Source organism: Anastrepha ludens, chromosome 2, assembly GCF_028408465.1.
Source record: "Anastrepha ludens isolate Willacy chromosome 2, idAnaLude1.1, whole genome shotgun sequence".
Lineage (NCBI taxonomy): Eukaryota > Metazoa > Arthropoda > Insecta > Diptera > Tephritidae > Anastrepha > Anastrepha ludens.
Window position 1 is genome coordinate 159770559 of NC_071498.1, and position 21687 is coordinate 159792245.

Consider the following 21687-nt stretch of genomic DNA (forward strand, 5'->3'; position numbering starts at 1 on the left):
AACAATCCATTTTGTTGACAAAAATGCGCACGCAAAACGCATGGCGGGTGGTGCGTAGCAAACGAGTGTGAGGCAAGGGCGTGAAAAGGTAGTGTTTCAAAATAGATATACGTGCGTATGTGTGCGTGCTTGCAAAGACATACCCTATGTATACGCATGTATGTTTATACAAATATTATGCACTCTACCATACTCTCTCATGCCCTCAGCCCTGCATTTGCTGCCAATGGATGCTTCTTCCTCTACTCCTTTGGCATGGCTTCGAACACGCAAAACGCTTAAATTAATTTCTTTGAAAGCTTGTCGCTGACATGAGCACATAATATGATGTAGTAATCTAACAACAATACCAACAGCAACAAAAAAACAAAAACAAATTGCGGTCATTCCATATGGCAAACAGCAGTTGCTTTAGCACTAACCCACCAACACAAACGGCTAATTCGCCCTTAATTTTTTTTTTTTCGTATTTTTGCTTTCTAAATTTCTTCTCACTCCCGCAATAAACCAAATAGCGCATAAAAGTTATAAAAACGAATGTAAAGAATTTGTGTGCGCACGTAGGAAAATTCGTAATGGGCAGTCGTAAAAGTGAATTGAAGATTTCCACGGAAATCTCTAAAACGCACTCGAAACAAAATGTATTAAATGTTATGCTTTGGGACATGCTGGTGAGACAAGTAGCAATAAAAAGTAGTTTAGAATTAGTTTTACGCTTTCTTTGTTTTGGAACTGGCTGATTGTCATAAAACAATTTACAAGGAATTGTTTTGGGTGAATAAAGGAGAGCGAATGTGAAGTAATTTTTCTATAAGGAATTTGAGACGATTTTCACAAGGAAAAATATGTATGCTGACGAATATTCATTTCAAATTAAATGGGTATATATATACCTATATATAGGGTTTTTTAATAATAGCTGTTATTTTGATATTCAAAGAAAAATTCTAATTTTTAATATAAATGATCGGATTTTTATTTCATTATAAAGAGAGGGTATGCCGTTAATAGTGGAAAATAACATCAGACAAATGACCACCACGACCACGCTTACAGGACAATATCCTTTTTATGAAATTATCCATAACCGAATTGCAAAGTGGCTGTCCTATGTCCTCCTCGATAGCCTTACGAATTCCATCTTTGAGGTCTTGAACCGACCCTGGGCTGTTGGCTTAGACCTTCTCTTTCACGTGGCCCTAAAGAAAAAAGTCACAAGGTGTTAAATCACAAAATCTCGGTGGCCAATTGTGATCACCTCTTCAAGAGATAACACGGTGCGGAAACTTTTCCCGTAAAGGATCAATGGTTTCGTTGCTTGTGTGGCACGTACCGCCGTCTTGTGGAAAATAAACGTTGAAACCCTTTACAAGATGGCGCAAAATTAATGACCCTATTGGAAGATTTATAAATTTTGCAAATGGCGTCGTACGTCAGTCATATTTGACACTTGTGACAACACCAGACAGCTGCAGTATGCAAACAGACAAGCAATGAAGCGCGTAAAGGCTTAGATAAAGATTTCCATCACTCAAAGTAATTGCTTTTTTATTTATTATAATACAAAAGTTATTCAAAAACAAATCTGTATGATTAATTTTGCGCCAGTGCTTTCTCACTCACAGCAAATTTCCAAATCACCGAAATTCTTGTGAAAGCTCACCAAAAGTAATCTGAAAGGATCTGAAAGGTCTTCTAGGCATTTTCAAAGGCCATATGCGTATTAACATATTTTCTACTAATTGAGTTCTAGACAACATTTTACAATCATTTCATAAACTTTTTTATATTTTTTTAATAATATTTGTTTTTTTTAAATACTTGACGCTCTTGAAACTTACACATTTCGTTTGAAAAGAAATGGAATGAAATTGTGGATGGCTAGACATTTTTTCCAACTACTTAGGCAATAATACAAATTGCACTTAATGTCAAGATGTAGCACTTAAAAGGATACGAAAGGACACGTGCGCTAAGGCAGCAAACTTCCCAGATTAATTGATTAATCTTAGCATTTTTGAGAGGCAGAGAGAATATAGCTCTTCTATTCTCAATGTACCGACTGAAAAATGTACCATCTAAGTCTAGCGAAAGTCGGACAGCAGCAAAGAAAACACTCTGTAATACATTCTTCTTCTACTTAATATAAGACTAGTTCTTGTTATTATCAACAAACTTTCTCTTAAAACTTCATAACTTCAGAAATTCATTTACAAAATATGTGAAACTCTAACGATTATACAAATATTTAACAATAAAAAATTCGTTATGCATGCAACTCATATGTCCAAAACTCGTGCCATCGTTCCGGTGATCTTCAGGTGGTCTTTTGGAAATTGGCTTACTCTCTATAGCGATTCTTGCTACACAGTCAGGAACCATTGTCTTCACATGCTTTTGCCATTTTCGGCCCATTTCTAGATCTCTTTACATATCATATAAGCAACGGATCGCTCTGAGCGTTTTCATTTCTGCAGAGGTAAGGATGCGCTTTGTTGTAGCCGTATCTGCGTATGTTTCAACTGAGTATGTAATGATGGGGCGGCCACTTGTTTAGTATTCGTGCTTTCCTCCTTAGACCTTGTGACCGAAAGTACTACATTCATTCTTCAAAAACACGCTCAGTGTTAAAACACGTCCACTTGGATCGTTAATCCATGAATTTGGTTCAAGAATTAGTCCTATTAGCGATCGTAGTTCACACCCAATCTATCTAAGAAGAAATTTTGCTACCTCCCTTTCAGACCTTTTCAGCAAACACTGGTTGTTTTGCAGATATGAGCACTGCACCAATGCTTCTCATGACCAGTATTGAATTATTGTTCAGTGCCTTGATGTAGCTGACAGTCCTTGCTATAATCCTAAGTCGGTATGGGTCCTAATTTGCTCCAGTTCCTGGGGAACTCCAAAGAACCGCAGTTTGCCAGTTAAGTTCAGCCAGTTCGTTGTATTGAACAACGAAGTATCCCGCCCTTTACATAAGATCAAGCTCATTCCACCTTGCAACAGAGTTCAGCCTTAACTTGCATTTCTGAACCATTTTTTAAGAAGTGCGAGCTGTTCTTAAGGCCTTTAGAGCAGCATAGATATCCTTTAATTACTCGCCACCTTTTTCTAGTCTGCTATTTTAAATATTTCATAGACTTGCAACAGAGTTCAACTTCAACTTGCATTCCTGAAAATTTTTTGAGGGGATGCCACTTGCATCGTCTCTAAGGCTTTTACAGCAGCTTAGATGTCACTGCAGACCCTGACTTAAATTCCTCGCCATCTTTTCCGAATTATCCAATCTCCTATCTTAACTATTGCAAACCATTCTGATTGAAAGACCGGTGCCGGTCGTAGCCAAAGCAGTAAATCATATGAAGTTTTTGTCCAAATACCATTCGGTCTCGCCTTTAAGTTCTTCCTAAGCTTCCTAAGAGAGTGTATGTATCTCTTCATTGTTTCATTGTAGGATTAATAACGATATGCTTTCTTCTAAATGAAATTCTAAATCGCAGTTAGTGTTTAGATGCCAAAAATAATCTGTTCTGAAAACCTTCTAAATATCCAACTCTCTTTGTCCGGAACTGCAATCGTCTTGCCGCTATTCATGTCCTCTTCTTCTTCTTCTGTTGATTGATTGGCGCGATAACCGCTTAAGCGATTTTGACTGAGCTTAACAAAGCGCGCCATTCGTTTCTTTCTCGTGCTTACCATCGCCGATTGGATACACCAAGTGAAGCCAAGTCCTTCTCCAGCTGATCTTTTCAATGTAGATAAGGCCTTCCTATTTCTCTGCTACCACCAGCTGGTATCGCATCGAATACTCGTCTTAAATCGCTAAGTCTAGAAGGTAGCAAATCCAAAAAATTCTCTAAAATACATCAACGGAGCCTCTTGTTTCCAATAAAATCAAAGAAACACTGCTCTCAATTTTTTTTTTGAAAAAAGTTCTCTAAATGAGAGATCTTATTAAACGAAAGCTCAAATGCGTTCGCTAAAAGCTCTCTCGAAGTAAATGAACAGAAAAAGAAAAATCATCTTAAGATAAAGGGGCAGGTTACATTTTTTTATTTATTTATTTCTAGTTTTTACTGCTTAGTGTTTTAACATTAATTTTTGTTCCGTTTTTAATTCCTAATTCCTATTTATCACAGATTGAATCTTTCAGACTACATAGATTAATTAAAGATTTTGAATAAATTTAACACGAGCGACGAGCTCAGTTTTAAAGTTGTAGTTAAAGTGAAGAAAATACTCCAGATGTCCTAAGATGGCTCCCCAGTTGTTCAAAAACTTGCATTATGATTTTCTTTTATTTCTCGAAGGAAAGCTCTCCTGTGCCATGCTATGCTATTGCGCTATACTAAGTACTCCTATTTTTTTAATTTTGTTTCACTTTTTTTTTAATTTTGCGAATTTTAAGCGGAAGCTACTCAAAGTAAAAGCTTTCTTTTAAAATGAAAGAAAGAACGTTTTTACTAAAATAACCCTTAAGGTGAGTGAAAAGTAGCTGAAAAATAATCTCAAGCTTTCTCTAGAAAAAGTTCATACCTACTTTTTTTTTAATTTCTAGTTCTTACTGTTATTTACTTTCAATTTGAATGCTCTACTTTTTTATAACTATAAATTTTAAATATATGCATAGTTCTAATTCAAAAGATGTAAACTACAAGGACTTTATTGAAAGATCATTCAAAACCATGAAATTTGTCGTATCTTCCATAACTATACAAGTAAAATCGGTTATAAGCCTTCTTTCACTCATTAGAGTCTTCCAACCCCTCAAAAAGTCCCTTCCAAATTACGCTGCGTGCTCCTCACTCGCTTTAGTTCACTCACTTTACTCCTGTAACGGTTATGTGTGGGACACATAATAAAAGACATTGTGTTTGAATTCTGTCGTGACATAAAATGCTAAATGATAGTTGGTCAGGGCATCGTAATGGCTATAATGGAATGCAGCTTTTATGAGTTCAACAAACAAAAAACTAAATAAAAAATGTCACAGAAAACACGAATGCATTGAAAATGAAATATAAAAGAGAGTTGTAAGCATGTTAAGGACGAATTTCTGCAAAATATATTCTATAAATACTTCAGCTGGAATTATGTGATTTCTGATGAAATATTTGTGAATGTAAAACATTTACAACTGTAGCCTTTAACCTTTGTAGATACAGTGCACTCGCGGTAACTCGAATAGCCGCTAAGTCGAACGACGTGCTAACTCGAACACATTTTTTTCCCTATTGACTTCTTTGTAACTCGAACAATATTAAAGCGCTATAACTCGAACAAAAAAACAAATTTATTTGTACACACATTCTTTTCAAACATGTACATTTTGTACATACATACATATGTAATAGTATATGTATATAAATTATATGTATACTAGTTTATTGTCCATATGAATATGTCGACGTTAATATCCCGTTAGTTTTCTGGGAACAACATCTTGCATTGACCAAATTGCTTTAAATTTGTCATTTGTAGTGTATCAGTGCATGTGAGTAATGGATCGTAAAAGGTTGAAGTGTTTAACATTAAAAGAGAGGGCTGAAGTCCTTAACAAAATTAAACGTGGACGTAGTGTTACTTCTCTAGCGAAGGAATATGGGGTAGCCAAGTCCACCATAAGTCTTATAAAAAAGAAAGATAAGGCAATTTATGGCTTGCACTAACGCTACCGGCAACCATAAGCTTAAACTTCTCGTTATTGACAAAGCAAGAAATCCTCGTATCTTCAAAAATTTTAACTGTCCGGTGGAGTACGAAAATTCCAAATCAGCCTGGATGACTTCGGCGATTTTCAAAGACTGGTTCCATAACTCGTTCGTGCCGCAGGTAAAATCCAGATTCATTAAAACAATTTTTTTAACCAAGTTAAATGACTTTAATATTTAGGTAAGAAAATATTTGAAAGATGGGGGACTACCTGAGAAGGCTCTTCTTCTAATTGATAATGCCCCATCACATCCCAACGAAATCGAATTAAAGTCCGAGGATGGTTTAATTTTAACCATGTTTATGGCGCCGAATGTGACACCATTGATCCAGCCAATGGACCAAAATGTAATTCGTATAACGAAACTATACTACAGAAATTTTCTACTGGCTTCCATTTTCAACAATCGATCGAAAAATCGATATCGATGACTGTTTTTTTAACATAGCACACTCAATTGATAAGTCGAACAAATTCGATAAATCGAACAGCGCCTGTTTTAATTAGTTCGAGTTATCGCGAGTGCACTGTATATATTTAGCGAATACAAATTGATTTTTACTCAGCAAAATAATCTAGAAATGTATAGAGAATCCTTCGGAGCTGACAGTAATCAATTTTTTTTTATTCATCACTCATAAATCATAAAAGTACAACCACACAAAAAATAAACTACCGCACAAAAGTAATTTAATACGAATTAGGAAGGGATAGTAAAAGTTAATTGAAAAAAACGTATAATAACTGTAATACTGAATGCGGCTAATTAATTTGTAAACGCACAATCGCGGAAAATCTTGAAAAAATCCAAGCTTTATGACTAAATTTCCATAATTTCTGGGTTTACATAGCTACATATGCACATATATACTAGAGATACCAAAACTAGTGGCACATGTTGATTCCGATAATTCGGGATATTTTTATTATTTTATTTCATTTATATTTAGGGCTCAACTTTTTTATATATTATGTTTTTTTGAATCATTCAATAATTGAAATTTTTTAAGCAGCGCATTAAATAAAACCGTTCAGAATTTAAGATAAACTGGTTAAAAATTTTTTTTCCTTGTTCACTCCTCTTGGTTTCGTTATTCTACTAGATTTCTGACAGGGTTGGGGATTAGCCTGCCGCTAAAAATTAAATTAAGTTATTAAATTGAATTTATTATTTATTTTAAACTGAACGCACGCATCACTTCAAAGATTGAAAATAGAAGGTACTCCTCAAAGTAAGAATTAAGGCACTAACAAATGCTTTTCAAGCTTGATCTGTAAAAATTTGTAAGCAATAAAAGTTTTCACAGTTCGATAGAATGAGTCTTACCAAGTGGCGCAAAATTAATCATCCACATTTTTATTTTGAACTTTACGCACTCTATTACTTGTCCGTTTGTATACTGAAGTTAAAAAATCAAAACATCAAAAATGATTAACGTAAGACGCCATTTACAAAAATTATAAATCTTCCGATAAGGTGATTAATTTTGTGCCACCTTCTATACAGGTGATGAAAAATATGAAAGGTGTTAGGAGTAGTAAGAATTTGCAAAAAAATGTTTTTTTTTGCATTTTCTTAAAGTATAATACTTTAAAAATATTGTGTGAAAATTTGAAGTGAATCCGATTAATACTTTTCGAGTTATTAAATAAATAACAAAGGGAGCTCGGGCTTCCCGGAGCGTTCGCAAAAAAAAGTTCTTTGAACTGGTAATCACCGTAACTTAAAAACCGCTTGGTAGCCTTCAATAAATCTTATACTGCCTTTGAAAAACATAAACAACTCGAGGATTGGAAGGATTTTTTTTCAAAAATTTCAATTTGTTTAACAATTCAATTTTTTTAACATGTCGGTTTTTTTTGGAAAATCTGGAAAATAGGGACTGGGGCCGCCATATTATTTATTTTTGAAAAAAAGCTCCGATCACGCACAAGATTATCTATTAATAAAACGAATTTCTCTTGTCCTATTGATGATAGATGAATCTTAAAGAACTTGTGATGACCATCGCAAGGGACTTCTGGGGAAGCGGGCTCCACACAAACGGCGATAACTTTTAGATATATTATTTTTTTTTTGTTGAAATTTTGCTAAAGTCAAGTCGAAATAAGAAAGTATTAATGCTATGCTTTAATTTTTCTAAAATAAAGCAACTGACTAGCAAAAAAAAAATTATTGAAAATCATCAGTTTTTTGGGCCTCTGGCTACCCCTGATCCCTTAAGAACGATACCCAGTTCTCTCCATTTTAGATTTTATTGAAAAAATCAATTAAGTGTTCTGCATATTAGGTTTTAGTTTATAAATGTAAAATGTTTTCATTCTGTATCAGTTTTCTTATCTAAGAAAAACAAAAATTCCTTCAAGAAATTCCTTTAAGAACGAAGCACGATAATAGTTAAATAATAAAAAATGCAGACAAAAGCGATAACGGCTAATATTTTGCTGAAAATAGGTTTTGTGCCTCTGCATACACAAATTTAAATATCTGCAACGTTCAACAGGAATGAAATCCCATGTTACCTTGGCCTTTTCAAATAAAGATCCAAATTTATTATACGCAGAATAATTGAGTATATTTTTTACTCAACTACTACTAAAGATGTTCTATAAGATTTAAGTCGGCACTCGAATCAAGTGATCGAGTTGTCGTCGAACAACTTTTTAGCAACACGAAAAGTGCGCTTCGGATCATCGCCTTGTTGAAATTTCCAAATCAGAGGTAAATTCTCGTCCCCATAAAGTAACATAAAATTACATTTCGAAGTATCTGAACGTACTTTATCGCATCCATATTAAATTCAATACGATGAATTGGCCCGACACCGTTTCACGAAAAGCAGCTTCACACCATTATTGAGCCTCTTGCGTGCTTTATGTTTAGTTAGACGATCTTAGGGTCGAATGTTATACGTTTCGTTCTTCGCACATACGTTCTACCATCTGGATCAACTTAATTTATTTTTGCGTGGATATGCCCCATCGAGCAAACTCAATTCGGCGTTACCGTTGCGTTGCTGGTACCAATGGATTCTTCCGTGAGAGTCGACTATGAAGTCGCGCTTCTGCCAAATGAAGCGCAACTATTATTTTCGTTATTGATTTTTCCAGGTGAACAAAAATTGTTCGATGAATATCAGCAGCGCTCTTCCTATGATCTTGTTTTGACAATCTAACGATCATCCTATCCATGGGGCTAGTAGAGTCGTTTGCGCTTTATTTTTTTCCTGGGAACGTTTTCTGCTGTTTCATGGTTGGTTGGTTAGAGTGGTGATTCATCCCGAATCCAACTAGCGCTTCCGCACCATTTTGTTGCCACATTCTTGTTACCAAATTGTTTAACAGTTATTTACAGCAAGACTATATCCAGCCTGTGCGGTTTAGGAACCTTATTAGGTTGTTAACGTCTAAGGCAGACAGTTGCTCGAGACTCTCGAACAGCGGTTTGCCCAGGGTTAACATTCTGTCCTTCGATAAGGCAGGGCATTTACGGAGGAAATGGAAGATTGTTTCCTTTTTCTCCGGTTGTTTACATACTCAAAAAAATATTTCACAGCATTAAAAGCTATCGTTTTTGAAACGTTTAGTTGTGTTGAAGTAGAACTTTTGAATAATCTGGTCCTGTGCAACGCTGTGACTGCTTTTCGAAGAGCTGGGGTGCAAGGTTCGACATTACGGAAACGTTTCAACTAAAGTAAAGTTCTGTAGGAATACTCCAGATACTTTATTTTTTGCCTACTTACCAGTAAGAATATAAAACAGAAAACAATTCATAAAATTTTGGACGAAGGCCGAATCGTGCGGCAAAAATATCAATGCGCCTACTAAACGCAATCTATGTTAGCCCTTCAAGAGAAAGAGTTAAATGAACAAATGCCAATGAATGTGACCACAGCAAATGTATTTAAGCGCAAATAGATGCGCTAATATGGTTGCCAACGCATCGTTCTTAAGTATTTTTTAACAGCTGTTAGTAAAATAAAACAAATTTCTTGAACGCTTGAACGCCTTGAAAAGCTTTTATTGAATGCCATTTTGCAATAAATAAATTTTTACTTCTTCCAAAACAAAAAATAAATCGGGATCCGAGTTTAATTTAAGCTAATCACGAAATTTACGGCATCTAAAAAACACTCCGACGTACCGGGATTAGCATCCTTAGTATGAGCGTACATAAATTTAAAAAAAATATTCAATTCAAAAACTCATCAAAAATGTGAGCAAACAGCAGTTAGGGAAAATTTGGTGCATGAACCGTAAACATTAAATAATAAACCATATTTAGTAGCATCATTAAGAAAGCAAAACAACAACAACAACAAGCACACAAATTATGGATATACAGTAAGCATATCAGTCCACACAAACAAGCAATAAAAACTGCATTTAAAAAAATGATACTGTAACTAATGTAAAACGGAAAGTAAGGCAAAACGAATGGGAAGAACAAAGATAAAGACAACAACAAAATATATGATATATAAAAGTAGTTAAAAAACAATGCTCTAACAACAAGAGCGTTAATAGCGCACGACATTAAGCCCAGTTTGCAAGCCGAAATAAGACGGGTGTTGGGTAGAAGGCGTGCATATGGATGTGTGTGTGTGTATGCGGCGGGCGGTATGATTGTGTATGTGTTCGTGCCTGTTTTTTTTTATTTTTATTTTTTTTTATTTTTTTTTTTTTTTTATGAGGAGGAAGCATCGAAAGCCTTACCCCGTCAGTGTGGGACTTTAACCCGAACTAAACCTCCTACCGTCAAAGTACCGATCCCCCCGGTACTACCGTCAAGTATTTCGTCGGGAGGCGGTTTGAGCGTTGCACTCAACGTCAGTTACTGTTCTGATGCAATATGTCACAAGCTGCATGTGTTCGTGCCTGTATGAGTATGTATGTGTATGCGGCGCATTTTTACCACATTTTACCGCTTTACTGACTCACAGGCGCTGGATTTTTTGTATGCGCCGCTAATGGTTCTGGCTTAGGGCAGCCACTTGGGAAGGCACAGCCAAATGACAGCAGCAGCCGCAGCAGCAGCGGCGGCTGAGTATTTAAATGAGCTACACTTATTCGCTTGTATGCGTGCAGAACAGTTGACTGGCGTTCAAGCTGTACAACGGTTTTAATTGTACGACTACAGCTTGCCACAAAATGTGCGCCAATGCGTTGCTGGATAATTGTGTTGGTGGCGTGGGTCAAAAAATGGGAAACCGAAAAAATTCAAGACACTAATTTTTACAAACAATAAGGAAAATGAATTTCAAGCAGCAGCAACAGCAACAGCAGCAGTAGCAAGAGCGACAGCTACAAACACGCATACACCAAGGTGCATGTGTATGTGCCTATATGTGTGCGCGTACTTACTAAGAAATACAGACGTTAATGTGCATACTACTAAAACAACAACTAAACAAGAAAAACACAAAACACTGCCTGCGACGTCTGTGTCTTTGCGCACCTACAACCACTTACATTTGTACTTAAATAAATTCATACCAATGTTTGTTGTATGTCGGCCTTTGACTTGGCTAACACTGGTGCTGACACACTGGCACCACCTCTGCCACCGCCGTACGCTACAACTAATAACTCCACATTACTTCAGGTGCTACGTTTTTACTGCCTTCCCTCACTGGCTTTCCACTCTTGCAGCTTTTACGAGCATTGCTGCCTTTGGCTTAATTAAAATTTGTAAAAATGTGCCAGTACGCAAACCAAAAAATATAATAAGCGAAAATAAAACTACAAGGTGTTGTATGTAAGTGCTCGCATTAAGTAGGCAAACAAACAAGCCATGCCAATGCGTGTGTGTATGTGTGTGCATTGACTGGCAGCCGGCTGGTGGCTAGTTAACGTGGCTAAGGCAAGTTAGTGACTCGCAAAAGTCAGCGGGAATGAATGGCCTACAGTTATATGAACGCTCCAGGTACACATATACATGCACAATATAAACACGCATATATTTATGCATACATATATGCACATATATGCCATGTGTGCGTATTTGTGCATAATAAAAGTGAAAAAATGCGCAGACCGCCGAATCCATCATTTCCGCTTCCATGCGTTTTTCTCGCCACAGCGCCACGGCGCAGGCTTATGCGCATTTTTGTAAGTGTGTAGGTATGCAAATATAATATGCTTACACTAATATACATACAGACATGTGCTAGGAAAATACAAGGTGGCGCAAAATTAATCAATCAATTAACTTTCACTTGGAGGCAGGGCATGGCAAATATGTTTAAGGATGACTGAAGTTGGAGGGAAGAGTTCGTGGGGAGGTAATCTGCGAGAAGCTCCTCATCAAGCTCAAATTTAGGCTTCCGGACCACTGTAGTGTTTTTCAAGCGGAGGTAGGCGCAATTAAGGAAGCAGTAGATTGGTTACCTCTGTACCTGATAATTCTGTAATAACTGTAAAGAATGTAAATATCTACTCCAACAGTCAAGCGGAAATTAGTGCTTTGGGCTCGTTGTTTGTGCGTTCGAAATCAGTCGGGAAATGCCGCACTTTTTTCTCGATTGCATCCGAATACTTCGTTATGAAGCTCGTTCAAATATTCCGGTTACAGCGGAATAGAGGGAAACTGCTGAGGTGATGAGCTGGCCAGACAAGGGACCCTGAAAACGATTTCATCGCAAACTAAGAGCATTGGGGTTCCCTAAAGAGCTCGTAGTCTGCTCCTGGAAAGTTGGAAATAGATCACCTGTGCCTAGTAAAAAGTTGTAGTAGAGAAAAATTTTGTGAGTAGAGAAAATTTAGACACATTTTTGAACTTGCTCAAAGCGGTCAGATTGGATGTTTGTGTAAGACCTCCTAATAAAGGCTACATGCTCCAGTCTTGACCTAATCAATACAAAAATTTAAGTGTATATTAAGGCTCATTTGAGTTCCCGGTCACAGCGGCATAGAGAGAAACTGCTCGGCTGATGAGCTGGCTAAACAGGGGACCCAGGAGATGGTTTCATCGCAAACTGAGAGGATTGCGGTTTACTTAAGAACCTGTGGTCTGCTCCTGAAAATATAGGCCTCGCGTCAACTCAGCGAGCGCTGGGCTAGTGCGCAAACATTCAAAATCGCGATAGCCTTCTGGCCACGGATAGACCGCAGGTGCTCGGGGAAACTTCTAAGGTTAACAAAGCCACAGCTCTCGAATTTAGTAGATATACTTGCCAGAAATTATCCCTCAGGTGTTCACGAAGTGAGACTTAGGATTGCTTCAACTCCTTTCTGCAGAAGATTTCTGGAGGATGAGGTGGAATTATCTCAGCAGCTTCTTCGCAACTGTTCTGCTCTCGTCGGACAAAGATTTAGACATCTGGGTTTTGATTTTTCGCTACATCTGTGGATATTGCGGGTTTCAATATTACACAGCTGGTTGAATATGAACGTAATAAGCTACCGGTAGTCGTCATCCTCTAAACCTCTTTCTCCCCTCCCCTCACCCTGTAAGGTACCACAACAGACAAATTTTGAATATTTGGAGTGATGGAGATCTCTATTTTGCCCTCTACGCACTCCATTACTTGTCTGTTTTTATTCTGCAACTCTCCAGTTCACAAATGTCAAATATGGTTGGTGTACGATACCATTTGCAAAAATTAGAAATCTTGCTAGAGGGTGATTAATTTTGCGCCACCTTGTATATGCATACTTTCATTAGTTGCTGTTGTTGCATTGTGGCTTTTTTAGGCATTCGCATTTATTTTTAGTTTGTGGCTGCTTAAATGTGCATTTTATTCAACGCACACACGCACTGTATGTGTGATTGCATAAGTATGTGCATATGTAGCTGCGCGAGGTACGAGTACTGTGGCTGAGTAAAACAGGAAATATTTAAATTTTTATGCAAAATGTATCTTATGAGTAGTTATGTAGTTACGCATCATATAACTACAATTTAATATTATCTAATCAGAAATAAACTTATAAATGGCCAATAAAAATACACTAATGGAGAACCGCGCTTCAAACAGACCCAGTATAAAATTATTCAAATGGGCATGAACTGATTTAATATACAATAAATTGAGCCTAAGATGTTGCGACTACTAATATAATTTGAAAGTATAACAGGGAAATAAAAAATTAAATAATTTTTTATATTAGCAAATATTTTTTTTTTATATTCTTGAGCAAATTTACTAATTTTTTATATTGGTAAATATTTTTTTTTTATATTTTTAAGCAAATTTACCAATTTTTGATATAAGGAAATATTTTTTTTATATTCTTGAGCAAATTTACTCATTTTTTATATTAACAAATATTTTTTTTTTAATTCTTGAGCAAATTTACTAATTTTTTATATTAGCAAATATTGGATTTTTATATTTTTAAGCAAATTTACTAATTTATTATATTAGAAAATATTGTTTTTTAATATTCTTGAGCAAATTTACTAATTTTTTATGTTAGCAAATATTTTTTTTTTATATTCTTGAGCAAATTTACTAATTTTTTATATTGGTAAATATTTTTTTTTTATATTTTTAATCAAATTTTCTAATTTTTTATATAAGCAAATATTTGTTTTATATTCTTGAGCAAATTTAGTCATTTTTTATTTTAGCAAATATTTTTTTTGTTATTTTTAAGCAAATTTACTAATTATAGTAGCGTTTTTATAGTAGCAAATATTTTTTGATATTCTGAATCAAATTTACAAATTTTTTATATTAGCAAATATTTTTTTTTTTTTTTTGAGCAAATTTACCAATTTTTTATATTATTTTTTTTAATATTTTTAAACTGATTTACTTATTTGTTTTATAAGCAAATATTATTGTTTTTTAATATTCTTTTGCAACATAATCCTCCTCAAGCGATGTATATACCCCAGACTCCACACCCAAATTATATTCTAAAAAAGTTTTTATAAACATTTATGTATTTATTTTTATATTTCTTCCTTTCAATTAATTAAACTCACTTTCCACTTCACTTTTCAGAGGGTCGCGAATGCGTCAACTGCGGTGCTACATCGACGCCACTGTGGCGACGCGATGGCACCGGCCACTATTTGTGCAATGCCTGTGGACTGTATTATAAAATGAACGGCCAAAATCGTCCACTAATCAAACCAAAGCGAAGACTGGTAAGTTTATGAAATATGAAATAAATAAAAAGTATATAAATAAAGTGAAGTGTAACACCTCTTTGCGTCCTTCAAGGAACTTCATTTTTGAATATTTAATGACTATTTTATATAAATAACAGAAAATATAAAAATTTCTGCATCAGAAGTTTCCCATTATTTATGATTTTTTGCAATAGTTTTTCGAATTTTCCGAAAGTTCGTTTTTGTCGTGACGTCCAAGCCAGTAAAATTTTGGTAAAGCATGCAAGAATACCTATAAGAAATATGTTAATAGCTTTAAATATTATACTAAATGTTGTTTTCTTAGATATAAACTAATAGGAGTTACGTAATTGTCGTAGTTGAGCTCTGAAGACTGAATATTAGACAAAAACTGAATAAAACAAAAAATTATGGATCAGGTTTTTACGATTTCATATTTGCTCACCAGTCAAAAAATTACAAAAAAAAAAATTATCAGGAAATGGGCAAAAAACTATTTCTTACCTAAGTTCTTAACTGTAACTTGGTCAAGGTCATCTATGTCGCTACGTCGTCATCTATGTTGATATGCCTCTTGGACGTCCTCTATTTCGTGCTCCCTGTGGAGTCCAGTCTAGAGCAACTCTGTTGACTTCGTGCGCAGCGCATGCCATAACCAGCGCCATTTTCTTCCCCGAATCTCAATCTTTATCGGCCTTTAGTTGCACATATTTAGTAGATCCGCATTTTAGATCCGGTTTTCGAGCCACCAGATCCGAAGATTTCGGCGAAGCTGGCGGTTCACAAACGTTTGAATTTTGTTTGTTACTTCGTTGAATACTAACCGAGTTTTACAGCAATAGAGCAGGACGGATTTAATATAATATTAGTGTTGAAAAAACGAAACTTTCTTTTTATTTTTAGCTGCTTAGAATACCAAACTTTATTTAAACTCGGAAAAGGTTCTTTGCTTTTACGATTCGGTGGTTTGTATCTGTTTTAGCTCCGCCGTCAGGCTGCCAAGACTGCCGTCTACTGCACGACTGCCTAGTATGATGTTCGCTGTTTTGTTCACGTTAGTACGCGCAGACCCACACTTTCAGCATGAAGCAAAAGATAACCAAGCTTCGATTGCTTATCCTTCGCAGTTTTTTCGAAATCCGTACAGTGTTGTCGGCGTAATCCACGTCGTTCAAGTTTCACATACTCAGTGAATGCCAAACGATACTTCTTTTCGGGTTGCTGTCTAATGGCGCTCCCAAAGCATCGTCCATAACCACAAGAAACAATAAAGGGTGAGAGAATGCAGTCTTGTCTGGTCTCTTTATTGGATCAGAGAGAACACCTTTATGGAACGCTCAACAATAAAATGCTTGAATATGGATAAAATTGCAAATTTTTTGTGGAACTCCGCTCTCAAGAAGAGCTTGCCAAATGCTATTGTGTCCCAGATGATCGAAAGCCTTTTCGAACTCTTCAAATTTCATTTCCAATGACTCCAGTATTTCGTTCACCTATTGTTGCGGATTGTTGCGTTGTAGTTGACTACCGACTTATTTCATCTGATTCGGTAGTTGAGTACCTCGGCATATTTCGCATCAAAGTGAAACTTTTCTTGCTTGCGCTCACGTGCCGATGAATCTTGTGTCCGTAAATCTCATCCAGTAGTTCTTTTAATGTGGTGCGGCTCAAGCTCTGCGTATAAGCCGATTTATGTCTGAAAACTCACTAAAAAGGCAAATAAAAAGTGGTAAATTTGGAGGTAACGCATCCTAAATTCAAATAAAACTACGAAAAAATTATGTATTTAGTTTGACAGTAGTCACACGTGATCTGTCCGAAAACCCCTCTTGGAAAAAATACCTACAATCTGATCACCCTTTAAATTTAGCAGAGTACTAAGCATCGAAAAGATACCTCTGGAAATCATAAAACCTGCATTATGGCCCGCGTGTATTTCCAAAAAACTATCTCAATTAACTGCATACCTCATAAACTAAGCAACTATCAGAATACCAGTTATTATTATTTTAAAGTCACATAAATCGTCTGCGATTTTATATATAAAATTCTGAGAAATTTCAAAATAAAATAAAAATATGTGTTTACAATTTATGAGCTGGTGCTGGAATATGAAAAAAAAGCAAACCCAGAAAAAGTTAAGAAAAGGGACACAATCATTACGCGCTCATTTACTGTTAGGAGCAGTCAAATTACAACAACATTTCTGTTAACAACTACTACAATCAAATATTTATGAGAAAACAAAATAGGCAGCCAAAAAAACCACGAAATTCACTACAGAAATAGCAGACAGCTGAGTAATGTCAACAACAACAACATTGCACGCAACTTGAGCAAGAAACCAAAAACCAAAAACCAAAAACCAAAAACCAAAAATAAAACCGCCGAAACAATAAAAATCAACTAAAACAACAGAACTGAAAGAACTAAAAAACTGAACGCTCAAAATACTAAGACGAGGAAGTTTTAATATCTCGCATTTACATCTGTAAAATGAGTGGGGTACAGATGTACGCACACAGACACACACACACATACACAGGGGCACGCACGTATTTAAGCCACAACTACAACAAGCATTCTAACAGATCCAGACATTATCGCCTATCTGAGATCGACGATAAGCACCACACAACGCTGCCTACTCAACCTACCAGTGGCGCCAACTACATCAAAAACCGCTCCAATCACAAAATCAACTCACCAAATCAACATCAACATTACAACAACACAATCAAACTAAATGCATTCCTACAAATGTACATCCATAAATGCGCGTTAAACAGCAATATTCTCACTATTGCAACAACAAACACTTACCCTTCTACGTCTGCCTTTGCTGCTACTTAAAATTGTGGCAGTTTGGCTGGCTGGGATGCTGCGCCACCAGCTGCTTTGTATGTTGTAAAAAACGGAGGTGCGCAGCCAAGCTCGAATGTGAGTAGAAATTTTAAGGCTATCAAAATAACATAAATTGGTCTATTAGCGTATGCACGCACGTATATGTATGTGTGTGCGTGTGTGTGAGACTTACAAGGGCGCTGGGCGTTAGCCAACATTCGACAGCTTCACGCTATAGTTCGAACGTGCGAGGTAATATGTAGCCAGGCAGGAGGTAGATATCCCAAGCTTAGTTAGCAGTCGTACAACAAATATTAATATGTTCATGTTTACATACATATTTACGCACTTACACAAACGTCTCCAGTTGCTTATGCAGCCTGTGAAGCGTTGATTTCCATGTTATTGGCATTTAATGCGTACGCATTTGATTGCATTACATTAAAATATATCTACCATTATTAAATACTCAATGCGAAACAACAATAAAAACAACAACAAAAAGAACAACAACTATGCAGCATACCTTCCGCAACATATCGTCGCGCATGCGCGTTGGCGTTGGCTGGTGGTACGAGTACTCACAACTGCTACCTCGTCTTCTGCCACATACTAAACATATTTTACCGCCCTTCTCAGCTCTCGCCTCCGCCGCATTGGTACCATCTTCGTCTACGTTATCAACTGCTTCGCTGTCGTCTGCTTTCGATCGGCGGCGTCTCATGCGCCGTTGCTGGCGCGCTGCTCGCGTTATGCTTATGAGGGAATTCCCAAGAAATTCACAGCTGGATATTTAGGGTTTGTTGATTTTTGTTGACATTTTTAATGCTGTTGACAAAATATGCAACAAATTAAAATTTATGCTGTGATTTTTATGTGCATCGGAATGCCGTGAACGAAGTGGAGAAGGCTTGACGAGGTATGGATGGACACTTAATTGTTTTAAAAACGTTTTTACTTTTTGTTTTTGTATGTAAATTAAGTCATGTGAGTAGGTTTATAAAGAGTACATTAATCGATGTGTGTGTGTGTGTGCATACATGCATTTCTGCTCCTCTTCTGCCAAACTGCTCGTTTTTCCCATTCGCTTCCACTGCACTCGCGCCACACATCATTAGCATCATCCGCCGCTATGTCCAGCTTTTGACTAAACTAAGCTACACTCAGCGGCAGTTGCAACCAAGCAATTGCCACCAAATGGCTTGCGCTGTTAAATGCATACAGATGTATGTATATATGTATGTGGCGTGCAAGTGTATTGTGCCACAACAGGATGCTCCACATCAATGCCCACACCACTGTCAGGTCGTTAAGTCAATTTGATATGCAATTCAATTGTTTGGCTACTCAGCATAAATACTTGCAAACACACACATGTATGCGCACACATACATACATACATACATGAACTTATAAATAAAAATACGAAAAAAGCTTGTAGACCCTGGGTGGCAGTCATAGTTAGCCAGCCAACCAACCAGCCAGCCAGCCTGCCATACAGTTGTCTGCCGGACCCTACTAAACTGCCACCAAGCGAGCAAATGGTCAACCTGACTACATATTTGACTGGCATTGTATTGATTTAAATGTTTAACATATAGTAAGTCGCGGGTATTGGAAGAAGAAAAGCGAGTCGGCACTTTGTTGCATCTGAACTTGAAATGAAATGGCAGAAAAAAAACGGCAAAGCGAAAAAACAATCGCGAATGTATCTAAACAAAAGAGCAGCAGCAATGAAAAAAACAAAAACTGCTGTTTGAGAATAAAAATAAGTTCAATGAAAATTTAAATAAAAAAGGTACATGAAAGTCACAACTAACAACTAGTTTTTAAGCGGCATAACCAACTGTTCCACATCCGTGTGGTCCTTCTGCGACAAGGTATGAATGCGGGGTTTTTCTGCTATTAGCAACGTTTTATTACTGCATTTGTTATGAAGAATGTAACGAGAGCTGGGAAATCGCGCCGCAAAGTGGTGGACTAAGTAGAAGCAGAAGTAATTTTATTCCGAAAATTTATTTAATGAAATAATTATTTTAGAATTCTAGGCATTCGTATACTTTTCGCACACACTGTTACACCAGTGTTACACCAAACTTCTTTCGGCGCATAAAGGAACATAAATTGCAACTTTAAGTTCGCTTATTTGATTGCCAGGACAGGTTTTCACTTCAAAAATTAATCCTCCTCATTTTTGTTTTTATTTTTCAACACATTTTTCATAAATTTCTAATTTCCACTTTCCAGGCCATGGACTTCGAAAAAGAGTTCTCGAAATCAATGAACCCACCGAAACCCCCCTCATATCCTACGGGATATCCTCCCGGAACTTCAGCGTAAAGTAGTACGTCAGGAGGCCGTTGTGAGTGTATTGTTACTCAGTCGTCTGTTAAGGGGCTCTTTCTAGGGATCTATGAGCATTTTCCGTGTATTGAAGCTTCTTCATGATAAAGTCTGTGTCAGAAAAAATCAACCGCGATATTCATAAAGTATAAAGATATATATTTAAATTTTTTGTACATGAAAATATGTACAAAACAAGTCTTCATCGTTGTCGAGTATAGCCTGACATCTTCTTCAAGCTTTGCACCAGCTTTTCTGCGTAAATCGTCCACAAACGGGACTAAATTTTGCGAACTTGATGCTCGAGTTGCTTTAAATCGGAAACTGGCGCTTTCATAGTTCCCCACACATTTTCAATAAGGTTGGCGTCTGGGGGCTGGGAAGGCCAGTCCAATACTGGGGCATTTGAAACAAGACAAGCTGTTTGGGATTCCTCGTCAGTGTTTTTCAAAATTCTCCTGGGACTGAAACGGTTAAAAATGTTATTATGCGGGCGATTTCTCATTGATTTGTTTGATGCCCCAAAGATCAAGATATTCGTTTTTAAAGATTATTTATTTTTTGTTTACTTGTAAATTCACAGTTTTATTGTTAGTTCAATGGTCTGTTTGTAGTTTAAAGGTACGTCAGAAACGATAATGTTGTTGTAGCACGAAGTGTTTAAGAAGACGTCAGCTTATCTTGTTCGCCCTTGTTCTTCGACTACGTGGAATGATTTAAGGTAGGGATCTTGTATACAATACAGCTCGTGCAAGAGTTGAAGCCAAATGACCATAGTTTGCGACGCATTTTTGCTGTTTGGGCTCATTTAGATTTATTGGAAAAAGTAGTCAAAAATTGGGCTAATCAAGTGGACAAGATAACTCGTAGCCATGGCGGGCAAGTCGCTTATCATATTCAAAAAATAAATACAGTCGACTCTCGTTAATTCAAGGCCGGCGGGCCAATTAGATGTCCTAAATTCAGTAGTTTTCGCGAAGCGTTGTAGGATGAGAAAAAAAACAATTAGCCAAATGAAGTTTTGGGGATAGTTTAATATATATTTGAACTAAAAAAAAAAAAAAAATATTGTAAGCCGAGTTATCAATAGATTCCCAGAGCGCCTTGCCACTGAAGTATCCAACTTCTGTACAAGATACAACTTGCAATTTTCATCGGAAAACAAAAAAAAAAAAAGATTATTAATTTTGATGTAATTATCTTCGATGTGAACTAAGAAAATTGGGAGAAACACGTAAAATTCGAATTTTTGGGGAAGGTAAAAAAAAAGTGGTTTTTGAAGGAAAAAAAACTCTTCAACTGGGTAAAAAAGTCGCTTAAAAAAGTTTTTGGATGTTTTTTTAGTTCACATAGAAGAGAAAACAATACTGAAGATAACGCATTTTGAATGAAATGGATAGCTCGTTTAGTTTTTTTGCAATCGTGTACATAAATTAGGTAAAATCGTGAAAATGAAAAGCCGAGAAAACGCGCTTCAAACTACAACAATAAGCGCTCGGTTGCTCGACGCCGCACTACGCTCGGCTCTGTAGCTCTGCAAATACTTGGAATTTAACTCTGAAAATTTGTTTTTGGATGTTTTTTTAGTTCACATAGAAGAGAAAACAATACTGAAGATAACGCATTTTGAATGAAATGGATAGCTCGTTTAGTTTTTTTGCAATCGTGTACATAAATTAGGTAAAATCGTGAAAATGAA

The 21687-nt window shown here is 36.4% G+C and overlaps 1 protein-coding gene across 1 annotated transcript in view; it reads left to right on the forward strand.

Moving 5' to 3' along the window:
- The window catches only part of LOC128855689 (GATA-binding factor C), a 239954-nt gene that overhangs the window by 135023 nt on the left and 83244 nt on the right, over nucleotides 1–21687 (forward strand). Inside the window, exon 5 of the mRNA XM_054090818.1 lies at nucleotides 14671–14816. Coding sequence (XP_053946793.1) covers nucleotides 14671–14816 — 146 coding nt within the window. The remainder of the gene's footprint in view (nucleotides 1–14670; nucleotides 14817–21687) is intronic.